The sequence below is a fragment of the Salvia hispanica genome, chromosome 4, assembly GCF_023119035.1.
Source record: "Salvia hispanica cultivar TCC Black 2014 chromosome 4, UniMelb_Shisp_WGS_1.0, whole genome shotgun sequence".
Classification (NCBI taxonomy): Eukaryota; Viridiplantae; Streptophyta; class Magnoliopsida; order Lamiales; family Lamiaceae; genus Salvia; species Salvia hispanica.
Window position 1 is genome coordinate 24,647,254 of NC_062968.1, and position 13,225 is coordinate 24,660,478.

Consider the following 13,225-nt stretch of genomic DNA (forward strand, 5'->3'; position numbering starts at 1 on the left):
TATAAAAACAATGAAACAATCAATAAAACATTTTTACCCAAAAGAGAAACACAGAATATAGAATCAAATCTGCGGATAAACGAACAATCATACAAAATTAGAAATGAAATCGAATCGGCAAAGTAACCTTGCGTGAGGAAGCGGAGTCGGAGGTCATCGTGCAAGAGAATTTGAGAGAGGAATTTTTTAGAGGTAGAGTTTAATGTTGGAAAAGGAATTCCTGCTGCGTGCTCTTAAGAGGTAGTAGGCGCTGCTGCTTACTTAAACGCTGTCGTTTTGAACTTTTTCTCCAATTTTAATTTTTTTTCCCCAAAATGAAGCTAACATTCTGAAATCGTCCAGCATGGCAAAAACGACATACAATACATAGACAATGTTACTTTTAATAAAAGATTAGTATAAACTGTTTTTATATGGAGTATCTATACTTAAACATCACCTTCTTAAATTACATAAAAAAACGATGAAGAAAATAGGATATTCATTTCTAAATTATTGTGTGACATAAATTGTGCAAGAATATGACTGTATGTGGGCCTGAGTTCATATTTTAACAGCCAACCAAATCGGACTTGCCCAGAATCTATCATTTATCTCATCACCAAACCTATAACTATGAATCACCACTATATAACTTTATAAACAATGGAGTTAATATTTTTTGCTAAATATTACTCCTGTACTTTGTCGAAGATGGGAGCAACCCGATCTCATAATTTGTGTTTTTTTCATATATTTTTCTTTATATTAAGATACTCCATAATGGTTGGTGAATTAGTTAACTTTAGCTAAATTTTGATTTTGCACACTAACATTTTAAACAGTGAACTAAAAAAAAAAAAGTGTGTGGACAATGTAATTTGTCAAAGACTTAATTGCATTTGAGATACTTTTGCACTATTTTTGGACTTTTTTTACCCTTTTTAGATTTAAGAGATTTTAGTCTTAATGTTTAATAGGGCAAAAGTATATCAATTGAAAATTTAGTATTTGTCTAGATAATTCTGGTGATATAATTTTTTAACTTGTACCGAAAATGTGCAAACCACATTGTCCATTAACTTTTTTTTGTTTCTCTTTTTTAAAATGACAATTGCTCGAGCCAAGGATGTCTCTCGTTTCAAATCGTTTTCAGTTAATTATTTACAATTTCAATCAAATATATATATACATCCTCACTATCTAGCTAAGCTAGAGATGCATGCCACTGCCACACTATCTATATCAAATAGATTAGTGTAGGTTTTTTTATCTCAAGTTTTCAAGTTTCAACCTTCATTATTATAAACTAACCACATTTTCCAGTACAAAGCCCAAGATCTCATCCATAAAACAAGAATCCTTCCAAAATCTCAATCTGAATATATTGATGCCATTTTTAGCAACATGCAGCATACACAAATCTCCATAAATATTTGTCTTTGAACATGGGAATTGGCCATTCATTGATTGTGTTCAATAATCGAAGAATTTGTGAAAATCAGTCTGAAATGTGCTTTGTTGAGTGTCCCAAAGAAATGCCACTGCAAGAAAGTAAAGCTGTTTTAGCATTTTCACTTAATTTTTGAATTTTTCCCATATTCTTTTTATGCTTCTTTAAGCTATCTTCTTGTCATGTATGGCTCTCAGCTTTCTGACATACGGTACCATAGACTTCAGAAAAGGAAAAAACAGACAGCCAATGTAAGAGAAAAGAATCTCTCTCTTATCTCTTCTTATCTGTTTTTCTGCATGAATAATTACAAGTTTTGTAGGCATGTTTGTAATAAACTGCCATTTATGCTGCTCTCTTGAATGCCTTTTCTTCTTCATCTGTAAACAGAGATATCTAATCTCTCCATCACTGTACTTAGGCATTTATATCAGGAGGTTTTCTTCTTCTTGATATCAAAGATTCAATCTTTTTGGCACCATGGTCTCAGAAGATTCATCATCATTTCAATCTCGACTCTCTCTCTCATTAGGCTCTGTCCCATTTGGAGAGAGAGTCATGAATCCTGCAGCCTATCTCATTGGCATGAAGGAAGGTTGTGGGATGGGATTTGATGACTTTCCATCAATCAACCAGTCATTGTGTGGGGATGGGAACCCGAATCAGTCGTTTGTTGCTTCGATTGGGAGCTCGAAATACCTGCAGCCGGCTCAGTCCCTTCTTCAAGAAATGGTTAGTGTTGGCGGGGAGGGAGTTGATGCAAGTAATCGGAGATGTATGGATAGGTTGAGCAGGCGAGGCGCCCTTCGCGTCTCGTCTAAGCTCAAGGCAGAGCTCTCTGGCTGTGAGTTGGTGTGTGTTGACCTGCTTAAGCTCATTGGCTTGCTTGAGGAGGTAGTTTTTTGCATTGGTGTTGAATTTGTGTGTTCTGTTTTTAATTGATCCTAATCAGTTCTTGATCAAAAGAATGCTTATTTGGGTTGAATTTGAATGTTCTCTATTGATTGGTGTTAGTTCCTGATCAACCATGATTATTGATGATGAATTTGAATGTGCTACTGATTAATCTAATTAAGTTGTCAATCAAGAATTAGGTGTTGGATTTGAAATTTTGAATGTTCTATTGACTGATGTTAGTTCGAGATCAAGAATGATTGATGATGTTGAATATTGATTGGTGTAAGTTGTTGATCAAGAATGTGTTATTGATTGATCAAGACTATAACTTGATGTTAGTTCCTGATCAAAAGAATGGTTATTGATGTTGAATTTTGAATGTGGTATTGATTGATCAAGAATGATTATTGGTGTTGGATTGCAGGTTGAGATGAGATATGAAGAGTATTCGCACCACATGTACTATCTGATCCATTCATTCGAGGCCATTGCTGGCACGGGTGCAGGGAAGTCCTACACGGCCCTCGCCCTCCTAGCCATGTCCAAGCACTTCTGTCGTCTAAGGAACGCGATTCTTGCACAAATCCACACCACCAAGCACAAACTCCTCAAGGACACGCAGTTTAGCCTATTTCATCAAGAATCGAGATCCATCCACGCTTGGAGGCCCATCAGAGGCCTGCCCGAGACTTGTGTCACCATTCTTCGTGCCTGGCTCTTCGGACACTTCCTGCATCCGTATCCAAATGACTCGGAGAAGCTGATGTTAGCATCACAGACAGGCTTGTCAAAGAATCAGGTAGATTCTTCCTCAAGAGATGATGTTCAAAGGTTGTTTTGGATAGGATTGAATGAACCTTTGTTTGTTTGTAGGTTTCGAATTGGTTCATCAATGCTCGAGTCCGGCTGTGGAAGCCGATGATTGAAGAGATGTACAAAGAGGAGTGTGAAGATTCATCCACAGAATCTCATCAATTGTTAGCAGCAGCTAATTGTCTTCAACTTCACTAAATCAATAAGAACTTGTACTAAAGACGTACACTTTTCTAATGTGTATATACGATTTACAAGTCTTAGTCGAGCTTCGATTACGCTCATGCATAACCTCAACACATGAGATCCCCTATTTTTGGTGTTCCATTTTTTGGTTATTACTACTATACTAATTTCTAATGTTTTAGCATGTAATTTTAGATTATTGTGCAATTACGTTTTTTGCACTATTTTTATAGCTATTTTGTACTTTTTCAATCTATCATTTTTATTTATGGTATTTATTATTTAAAATGTTCAATTTTTAGTAAAAAAATATACAAGTAACCTTTTACATTCATATAAATTAGACAATTAAGAAATTACAATTTTGAGAATTATTACAAGTCATGTTGACAATATTTTTGCATGCTTTATGTGTCTTTATTATTCAGTTCTTTTTGAAATAACATATACAATACTGCATTAAAAGAAAATGAGATTAACGTGATTCTTTTATTAGGGGCTTGTGGTTCGTTTTTAACCACTCACGTTTGGGAAAAGCTTTAGTAGTTTAGTTAATTATTTTTATTAAGTGGAAATTAAATAAATAAACACACACGACCATTTAATGGTAATTATGCTATTTTAGGTTGTAGCCTTGTAGGCATGCCGATTATATACTGTCATTAATAGACTTAGGTGACCCTAACACTTTGCATGATCCGGTTTATCGCATCCAACATCAAATATGCTTACATCTCGCAAATAAAAGTGGGAATTCTCAATTTATTCCAATTTAAAAATATTCTTAACTTATTTTTAGGTTAATAAAATATACTATTATACATTATTAATAAACAATATGCTAATAGATGATCTTGTGGTCAATTGAACTATCAAACTATATGCATGTTCTATTTCTATACAAAGTTAAAATAAAAAATTGGAAAATGGAGAATCTAGTGTATAGGGGTCACGTGGGAGAAATAGTTACGCGCCACACGTGTGAAGTGACGGTTAGATCACACGCTTTCGATTATGAGGAAAAATCTAAATTTATCACATCTAAAACACTAGCCTTTTTACACACCCATCTTCTCTCTCAGCTCTCTCTCTCTCTCTCGCGATGACCACCGCTTCCTCACGCAAGGTCACATTACGTTTCGGTTATGTTCAATTTTGTTTGTGATTATGTTGTGTCGATTTCTAATTTTACGATTTTGGAAAAGTATGGTTGTATTGAATTGTTTTCTTTTGCGGGAAAAGGCATTGAGCAAGATCGCGTGCAACCGGCTGCAGAAAGAGCTTGTGGAGTGGCAGGTGAATCCGCCCGCCGGTTTCAAGCACAAACCTACTGATAATCTCAAGAGGTTACTTTCTTGACTGAATTAAAATCAATTTGGCTTTTGATTTAGGAATCGGGCAGTACTGATTGAGTTTTTGGCATGATTAGATGGGTAATTGAAGTGAACGGTGCGCCAGGTACGCTCTATGCCGGTGAAATGTACCAGCTTCAAGTTGATTTTCCGGAACATTACCCCATGGAAGCGCCGCAGGTGTGTTTTTGTTTTCCTTTTTCTGTTGTTTTTGTGTGTGATTTGTGGGGATCTTGCGAGTGTTTCTTTGAAGGTCTCACTGTGTATGCTTAAATGATTTTTCCTTGTTTCTACGGGCAGGTTATATTTGTGCCTCCGGCTCCCATGCATCCTCACATTTACAGTAATGGGCATATATGTTTAGGTTTGTTTTCTATGCAATTCCGATTCCCTCTCTCTCAGTTGGCTCAATTATACTGGATATTTTTTTACTTCTTTATTCGTAAAACACTTTGCTTGGTTGATTCTGTTCTGGTGTTTACTGGTATGAAATCGTTATCTGTAAGTGGTTTGATACTACACAAATTGGTTAAGTAAAACTTTTGACTTCTACTCTTCTGGATTTGATTAATAGTAGATTATGTACTCCAGTTCGTTCTATTTTTTGGATAAAACTGCTCTTAGCAGCTTTGGTACCAAACATGATACAGTGTCTTCTTTGTAAGCACTTATGTTTCTACATGAATAGATTGGTCTAGAAAGACTTCAGTTTTATAAATGAAGGTTTAGTGTCAACTTTCACTTGCTAGGACATGTAACTTTCTTAATCGGATTATTGTATATTATAGCCCTTTCTCTCATTCTTTTGATATTGTTTCCATTCTGTTTTTGCTATTTTACTCTCATGTTTTCCGCATTTGCAAGGTTGTTTTTTTGTTTACATTGCATAGATTGTAAAAATATGTTTGGTTTACTTATGTTTTGGTATAAAGTAAGCGCTAAACGAAGCATATGTACCTTATTTTGGTATATTCTCCTTAAAATGCGAAGTATTTTTAGTATGCAAATGAGTAGAGACTTTGTTGTTTCCAAGCCTGTGTAAGACAGTAAAGGCCTTCAGTGGTTCTTGCATCATTAAAATGAAATGGGTTTACACATGGTAAAAGCAAATCCTGCTTGGGGAATGCATCAGAGTGGACTTGTGATTGAAAAGAATCTTTTTTACGCATTATATGCACTTTGCAGGACCAGCAAAACCTTAATATAAGATTTTGCTGTGTAACTCTTGTAGAAATGTCACTTATGACCTCTCTAAGAGACTGGGAGCCTAAGACCATAGAAAAGAAAAAAGTGACTAGGGTACAAGTATAACACTTCAGTAAGTGAATTGAGGTTTTCCGTTAAGATTGCACCTATATTCCAGCATAATGTTACTGTACTTGGGATCAGTTATTTGTCTTAATATAAGATATGTTGCTATGTGAATCACAAAATTTCTGAACCATCATCATTGGTATGAGCCCACTGAATATGAAACTACACTAGTAGATGTCTAGAATGTAATGGCAGCCGAAAGTCATGCTTCCATTGAACTTTAGCCATGAAGTTATTAGATAAGTGATACTTATTGCGGATTTATTTGTTACTCCTTGTTAGTTTTTGTTGATCTTTCCAATCTAAAAAATAAAGAACTGGAGAGAACCACCGACAGCAACAAGAACAAAAGATGGAAACTTGACAACCACGTAATGTTATTGTGCAGATATTTTGTACGACTCTTGGTCCCCGGCTATGACTGTAAGTTCGATTTGCATCAGCATTCTATCTATGCTCTCAAGCTCCACGGTGAAGGTTTGTCCAGTTCTCAACTGTTTGAGTTCATCTTCAATCCTTATCTGAAGTCCGGTACTAGCCTGCTTAAAATTTTGTCTGGTGCAGCAACGTCCAGCTGACAATGATCGGTATGTTAGGAACTGTAAGAATGGTAGATCTCCGAAGGAGACGAGATGGTGGTTCCACGACGACAAGGTGTAGTCTAACATGGAGAAACATGCAACTGGGCCTCACTCTAGTTCATAGCGTATTTTCTTCCCTTGAAAAGATTGTGGGAAGGCAGAGAAGAAAAGCAAAAATAAGTGTGTTGGAAACAAAACGGTGTTTTATTTGAACTGCTGAGGATGCCTTGTGGTGCATCAAACAATCCATAGCAGCAGCTAATGTTGATATGTTGGTATATATATGTTGCTTGGCTGATAAATTACTTTAAACTGAGATGAGGCATTATATAATTATACTATAGTAGTACTATCATTTTTATCATTATGAAATTGAGCTGTGCGCCTCAATTTTGAGACATTGGTCCGTGATGCTGTTGGAGATGTGGCTATTTTGTTTGGAGAGGAGAGCCACCTCCGCCGCCGGATCGTCCAAATGCGCTTCCGCGAGGAGGAATCCGTTTTCATTTATTTTATTATATACAAGGAGTAGTAATTATATGATAATTAATAGTAGGAGAGATGCAGCTTATGAAAAAACGTAGAACCAATAGAGAAAAACAACAGAGAAGGATTGAACGAGGTGACTTCTGCGCCGGAGACCAGACACAAGAATCTCACTCACCACAGGAGACCAGAGAGAGAGATCGATCAGAAGGGGAAGTTCTGATGACTCATTTATACACGCACATAATTTGATGAACAAAATACTTCTAAAATAAATAATGTGATGAAAAAACAAATGAAACAGGAAAAAGAATATTTGGATTTTCGAAAATTTGTTTATAAAAAGGATTAGATTTTTTTTATTATTATTGGAATTTCTGATTGATTGATGATTCGTATCGATTTGGATTCACATTATTTCAAAATTATAATTTCAAGATTAGTTCGACTTAGCCAAAAAAAGAAAAAAATGTTATGAAATCAGATTGTTCACCCCTACGTGTTTTCCTTTATCATGTGTTCTTCTGGTATTAAAAAAATGTAAGCTCGACAAAGCCTCAGTTTAAACTCATGAGCAAATATTTTCTTCTTAACATTTTATCAATATGTTTGTACTTATTTAAATACGAGTAATGATATGGAGTAACATTTGTAAAGCGTGATTTTGAAACCTCAATCAGTTCTAAAAATTAAAGCACTTTTCTACAAAACCGACCATGGTACTCTTTTTGTCTACCTATGAATTTGGAACACAATAAAAGAGTGTCACACCTCTATATCAAATTTAAATGACGATTCAATTATTGTTTAGTACTATATGTTATCAAATTTAAATGACGATTCAATTATTGTTTAATACTACATGTTAAAAGCGGTCTTCATGGACACTATTTATCAATTTTTTGGAGCACTAATTTCATGAATTCTGTACCATGATAAGCCGCTGTTAGTTTCATATAAGCAATCAATCAAGAAAAGGGTCCACTTAGAGCATCTCCAATGCAAATAGGTCAGTCATAGGCCAGTCACTCTCTCTCCCTGTCACGTTAACAGCACTAAAAATCTACCTGTCACATCAGATTTAGACCAGCCATAGGTCAGCCGCAATAAAAATAATTAAAAAAAAACCTATATTTACGGAATTAAAATTACGATTAAATTACATAATTAAATTTACGACACAGATACGGGAAAATTAATTCATTTCATTAAAAAAAAGTACAAAGATTTTTAAAAAAAAATACATGATTTTTTTTTAAAAAAAGGGCTTCCACACACGAGCCCCGCCACTCTCTACTCCCTCGCCGCCGCCGCCGCCACCCGGGATATCTGAACCCACGTCGGAACCCCCCATCTGTGCCCTCGCGGCATCCAAATCAACCCGCATGCTCTCGAGCATCGAGTGAAGAAACATCTTCTCCGTGGGGTCAGTGGCGGCCCTCCAATCTTGGAAGACCTTGTACATTTGCTCTCGCGTTTTGTGACGCGAATAGAGAGTGTACTCGAGTGGGGCTGGTGGGAGGGCGACGGACTGGACCTCCTGGGGCGATAGGGGGATCCTTCCCTCGCTGCACGTTGCGCCCGCTTTTGTCCAACCGGGCGAGGGCGACGAACAAAGGATGGAGGGGACGGAAACTCCTCAGCATTCGGGGGGAGGTCGTGGGATCCGCCGGCTGCTGCCGCTGTAGTCGCCGGAATAGTTCGGCCTCGCTTCTTCGGCCACCCGGCGTCGCACCCCGCCGGAACTTCTCGGAGTCCTTCGGCAACTCATAGCATTCCCAGAAGTGGAAATCCTTGTACTTCCCCGCCAAGGGGAATTGACTCTCGGCTATCCTCCGGGCGTCTTCCTCATTCGCCCACTAGTGAGCTGACGGTGGGCGTTGGCGTACAACGCCGAAAAGCGGCCGACCGCAGCCACGATGCGCTCCCACCCCTTCCGGGACCTCCTCCCCGTGAAGTCCTTCCCACCCGGGCAGTTCCTCCTGTGGCGGCTCTAATCTTCGCCCACATGTTGACGACCCGCTGGTTGTTCGCAACCAACGGATCGTCGCACACCTCCAACCACCCCCTGGCCACCCCGGCGTACTCATCCTCTGTCCACTTCCTCCGGCGAGGGTGTCGTCAACAGCGGGCTGCGACGACTCGCCGACCGCCTTGGCCTTCCCCTTCGTCTTCTTCTTCTTCGCCGCGGCCCGCCCCGCTGAAATGGGAGTGTCCGGATCCCCGAGATCGATCCTCATGTCATGCAATGACAAAAGGTCATCGCCAGTGAAGCTGCGTCTCCACTGGGTCGACGTGTGAGGCGAAGCCATCAAAAAATCCGAGAGGGACGATAGACCGTGTCCACCCCCCCCCCCCCACCCCTGTCCGCTGGGCATACCCCACGGCATCCCCCCCTGGTTCCCACGCCCCCCTGCGCTTCGGCCATCATCCCCATCACTGATTCCAAGGGACGTTAAACCCTAGGCCCATCTCGCCACGCCCATCGGCCCCATCCAGATCCCACGGGTACCGTGGGAGTCGAGATCCACTCGTCGCCGGATTTGGACTCGTTGTTGTGATCCATCGCTCGATGATGCTCTTGTACATAAATTTAGAGAGAGAGAGAAAACTCGTTAAAACAAGTGGTGCAAATGAAAATGAAACTAAAATAGCGTTTATATAGGTTTTCAAAAAAAAAAATCGAAATACGGCGCTGGCCGATCGGGCCGATCGGCACGCCACAATGGCGGCCAGCGTCACGCGATCGGCCAGCCCACGCCGCTTTTTTCGCCGATTTAGCGCTGGCCTGCTGCAATGGTTCGGCTAGCGACGCGAATCGGCTAGCCGGCATTGGAGATGCTCTTATTCTTTTATTATCAAATGAGATATATGGGGAAAAAACTACATTTGAAACGAAATTATACTATTATATTTATTATTGTATTTATAATTATTTTAAAAGTAGTACCAACAATTCACCCGGATCGGATCGGACCGGGTTCGGCACATGCACATCTAGTAACAAATTATAGAAGAACATGGATCTATGCCCCTAAATTTCCCAAAAATATGAGATGTATGAAGATCACATGGTACCTAATTATACACATAGATTAAAAGTTTAATATTTGGTTACATAATGCTTTCATAGAAGGTAAAATGTAATCTGTGGGCATATATCACACCTATTAAGGGTTTAATCAATTCTAAAGTAGACAGAATTATGTGATGGAGTAGGTACTTGTTTGTCTCTTTTAATTGTGCAATCAAAATTGAACATCTAGCTAATAAAGTTTGGTTTGTGTTAGCTAAGGATATTATTGATTTTTATGGTTTGCGATTATTGATTGTAGGGAAGCCAAATTACTATCATTACACATTTTTTTTATTCCCATTTGAATACTAGTATTATCCAAAAGCCTAAAACCAAAGTACTTTTTTCCACTAGTACATGTATACAAATGTAATAGGGCAACCTTTCTTCATGTAATAAACAACACAACGTATACATAATACATTACTTTTTCACTTACAATTATCATCTTTGGTATTCTATAATAAAATTACAACTTTTTCAATATTACTACAAAAAGAAGTTGTAGTGGTGACAAAATTTAACTAAGGTGTATGAAATTGAATTCGTACAAAAAAAATATATGAAAAAGAAAAGTGGTTCATAGAGTGACATGTTAACTCCTAGAATCCTCAAACTTAATTATATTTACTGCCAAAAAAATTATACACACCTCTTACATAAATCTGGAACACGATTCTTGGATTGAAACAATCTCTTTATTTAAGGAAGAACATTCACACTTTATAATCAAGTTTTCACTCCTTGGATCTCAAAAGGTCGAGCTTCTGTAGGACTACATCTTCCACCATCGACACAACTAGAATCGTTAGAGGAAAGGCTTTCTCGATCAGAAGCCTTGGAATTGTTCGCCCTTTTGTTCCTCATAATGGCTGCTGATTCCATCATCAGAGCAATGTAGCTTCTCCTCACTTTAGCAAGTGGGTGCGGATCAATAGCCTTCTCATCGCGATAAGCTTCTTTCAAGATAGCTGTACAGGTTTTATTTTTCAGTGACAGATAAAAGATATGAGGATGCCTCTCAAAGGCCCTGTGAACCATTTGAGGCAGCCCTAAATATTTCCTTAGACAAAAGAATGACTTTCTTTCAGCAGCATGTTCGACAAACAGACACAACAGCTCATGTAGCACTCCCACAACCCGTTTCTCTGATGTGTCGCTGTTGGGGTTCAAATGCGAGTAGTCAGCATATGGAGAGACGTACGGGAGTCTTTGAAATTCATCAGACCAATCTTTTATCTTCTGCTTTAACCGCAACCCTTTGGAGGGGAACAATGGAAATGCAATTGTCTCATCAGCACCACCACTGTATATTCCTTTCCTCATTGCACTCTGCTGCATCATCGACAAGATTTTATCCCTTCTTCGGTCACCATACTCGTCAAGAACAGCCAACCCCTTTAATCCGTCTTCTATGTCCACAATTCTAAAATCGCCATCGCTTCCGATATACTCCATAGGATCCCTGAAAAAGTCATCAGGCAAACCTAGATACCACCGCAAGCCCTTAATAACCTTTAAAGGAAGCATCTGTCGACTGCCACTCATCAATATAAACTTTTTCAATCTCCCCACGATATCATCTCTATATCCTTCATAAACTAATCTTTCCTCTTTATCGAGCTCAATGGCTTTATCAGTAAGTCTAAACAAAGGTAAGTTATAGCAAGGACCTTTAAACTCCTCAAAGAAAGACGGGTAGTTCCTCAAGAACCTTATAACTTTGATACTTATATCAAATTCTGAGCCTTTTTTGGAGACAGCTGAGATGGGAATAGAATATTTGTCATGTGGCGAAGAGGATGTTGAGATAAAGAAATTTTTTACAGCGATTATGGGCTTCAGTTCAAGGGACTTGTGAATTGAATCGATCGAGTCAAAGTAGAGGTCTTTTTTCCATTTCATATACGCCTGCACATAAGTTTGTACCCGAGTGTAGGAGTAAGGAGGCGAAGGAGCGTGGTTCCTGTTATACGAAAAGAGGACTTTCTCGACAAGGGTTGGCCTCATCAGTTGGGAGATCATTATAAAGTGATGGTGACAGCAACAAGGGACTCCTCAGAAAGTTGATATCCTGTTTAAATCATGCAATCTGATTACAAATACATACTAGAAAGCTGAAATTATTGTATTCAATGCATCAAAACTAAGTGCTTGCATACAGGTACACAGTTCATATAATGTTATTGAACACATCATTAGGTTTCTCACAGAGAAGACAGTAAATAAACTTAAAGAAAAAGTTTTTCAGTTTATTAAAAAATGTGTGAGCAAAATAAGCAATAGCAATGATTCATTGCAAAGAATCCAAGACCTAAGAAGTTGGAAGTTCCCAAATCAGTGTGAACTAAATTTCTAAGCTCGAAAGAATCGTTTTGAAACTAACGATATGAATTTTATTAACCGAATATCGAATAGGTATACCCGAAATTATAGGATTACTGAAAACAGGAAAGAAGTTTTTCTGATTTATCTTCTTCTTCTTCTTCAGTTTTCACATTTTCACTACAATTCATCAATCCCCCAATTCAGAGACTTAACAGCGAGCAATTAAACTAAACAAAGAGCAAAGAAATCACCTCAATAGATGATTGCGCAAGGGCAGGCGGCCTGAGGGCGGTGGGTGCTGGGCTTGACGGCGGAGGGCGGTGGCGAGGCTGTAATGATTTTATTTTAACAATAATTATGGTAATTTGTCATTATATTTAAAATCTCATTTTTCAATAAAGGTGTGTAAGGTTTGCAATTTCAGGAAATTATGATTAGAATAAATTATTTTGCGTATAAAGCTAGATCGACATTATTTTAATAAAGTTAATATTATAGTATATGGAGCATTTAAATTTTGGTCTAGTTTGGTATTGAAAATAAACGCAAATACACACTGATTTGGATAACTGAAATAAAGTACTATTTTGCATCGATTCCGTTCATTTTTTACTGCTAATATTTACTATGAGCCTGATTTGTAAAGTTCTTTTGCAAATCAGGGAACAAATTCATTAACCTAATAGTAGTGGCATAGGTGATCCTTTCTGGGATTGTAGTAGTTGCAAAGGATTGCTATTTATTTCTACTCAATGCTTAT

At 38.1% G+C, this 13,225-nt stretch overlaps 3 protein-coding genes across 5 annotated transcripts; 2 read left to right on the forward strand and 1 right to left on the reverse strand.

Moving 5' to 3' along the window:
* Window positions 1–1,649: 1,649 nt before the first annotated feature.
* Window positions 1,650–3,460, forward strand: LOC125218000 (BEL1-like homeodomain protein 11). Of its 2 annotated transcripts, XM_048119590.1 has the most exons (4): window positions 1,650–1,683; window positions 1,854–2,326; window positions 2,754–3,128; window positions 3,203–3,460. In XM_048119590.1, the coding sequence occupies exons 2-4, from the start codon at window positions 1,913–1,915 to the stop codon at window positions 3,338–3,340; spliced, it is 927 nt and encodes a 308-aa protein (XP_047975547.1). In that variant the 5' UTR covers window positions 1,650–1,683; window positions 1,854–1,912; the 3' UTR covers window positions 3,341–3,460. The 2 variants fall into 2 exon arrangements, with proteins under 2 accessions (XP_047975547.1, XP_047975548.1); XM_048119591.1 differs by lacking the exon at window positions 1,650–1,683 and having other exon boundaries at window positions 1,826–2,326.
* Window positions 3,461–4,373: 913 nt separating this feature from the next.
* Window positions 4,374–6,891, forward strand: LOC125218550 (probable ubiquitin-conjugating enzyme E2 18). Its single transcript, XM_048120236.1, has 6 exons — window positions 4,374–4,454; window positions 4,571–4,674; window positions 4,758–4,860; window positions 4,981–5,044; window positions 6,383–6,471; window positions 6,559–6,891. Exons 1-6 carry the CDS (start codon window positions 4,431–4,433, stop codon window positions 6,652–6,654), a joined length of 480 nt encoding a protein of 159 aa, XP_047976193.1. The 5' UTR covers window positions 4,374–4,430; the 3' UTR covers window positions 6,655–6,891.
* A 3,846-nt stretch (window positions 6,892–10,737) lies between these two features.
* On the reverse strand, window positions 10,738–12,866 carry LOC125218956 (protein WHAT'S THIS FACTOR 9, mitochondrial). Of its 2 annotated transcripts, XM_048120778.1 has the most exons (3): window positions 12,717–12,866; window positions 11,223–12,211; window positions 10,738–11,108 (listed from the first exon to the last, which is right to left on the reverse strand). In XM_048120778.1, exons 2-3 carry the CDS (start codon window positions 12,160–12,162, stop codon window positions 10,867–10,869), a joined length of 1,182 nt encoding a protein of 393 aa, XP_047976735.1. In that variant the 5' UTR covers window positions 12,163–12,211; window positions 12,717–12,866; the 3' UTR covers window positions 10,738–10,866. The 2 variants fall into 2 exon arrangements, with proteins under 2 accessions (XP_047976735.1, XP_047976734.1); XM_048120777.1 differs by having other exon boundaries at window positions 10,738–12,211.
* Window positions 12,867–13,225: the final 359 nt, after the last annotated feature.

Coding starts and splice junctions, on each gene's coding strand:
- LOC125218956 (XM_048120777.1), bottom strand. CDS start 12,162: ATGATCTCCCAACTGATGAGGCCAACCCTTGTCGAGAAAGTCCTCTTT.
- LOC125218550 (XM_048120236.1), top strand. CDS start 4,431: ATGACCACCGCTTCCTCACGCAAG. Junction 4,675..4,757: donor CCTACTGATAATCTCAAGAG/GTTACTTTCTTG, acceptor TGGCATGATTAG/ATGGGTAATTGAAGTGAACG. Junction 4,861..4,980: donor ACCCCATGGAAGCGCCGCAG/GTGTGTTTTTGT, acceptor TTCTACGGGCAG/GTTATATTTGTGCCTCCGGC.
- LOC125218000 (XM_048119590.1), top strand. CDS start 1,913: ATGGTCTCAGAAGATTCATCATCATTTCAATCTCGACTCTCTCTCTCA. Junction 2,327..2,753: donor TCATTGGCTTGCTTGAGGAG/GTAGTTTTTTGC, acceptor GTTGGATTGCAG/GTTGAGATGAGATATGAAGA. Junction 3,129..3,202: donor CAGGCTTGTCAAAGAATCAG/GTAGATTCTTCC, acceptor GTTTGTTTGTAG/GTTTCGAATTGGTTCATCAA.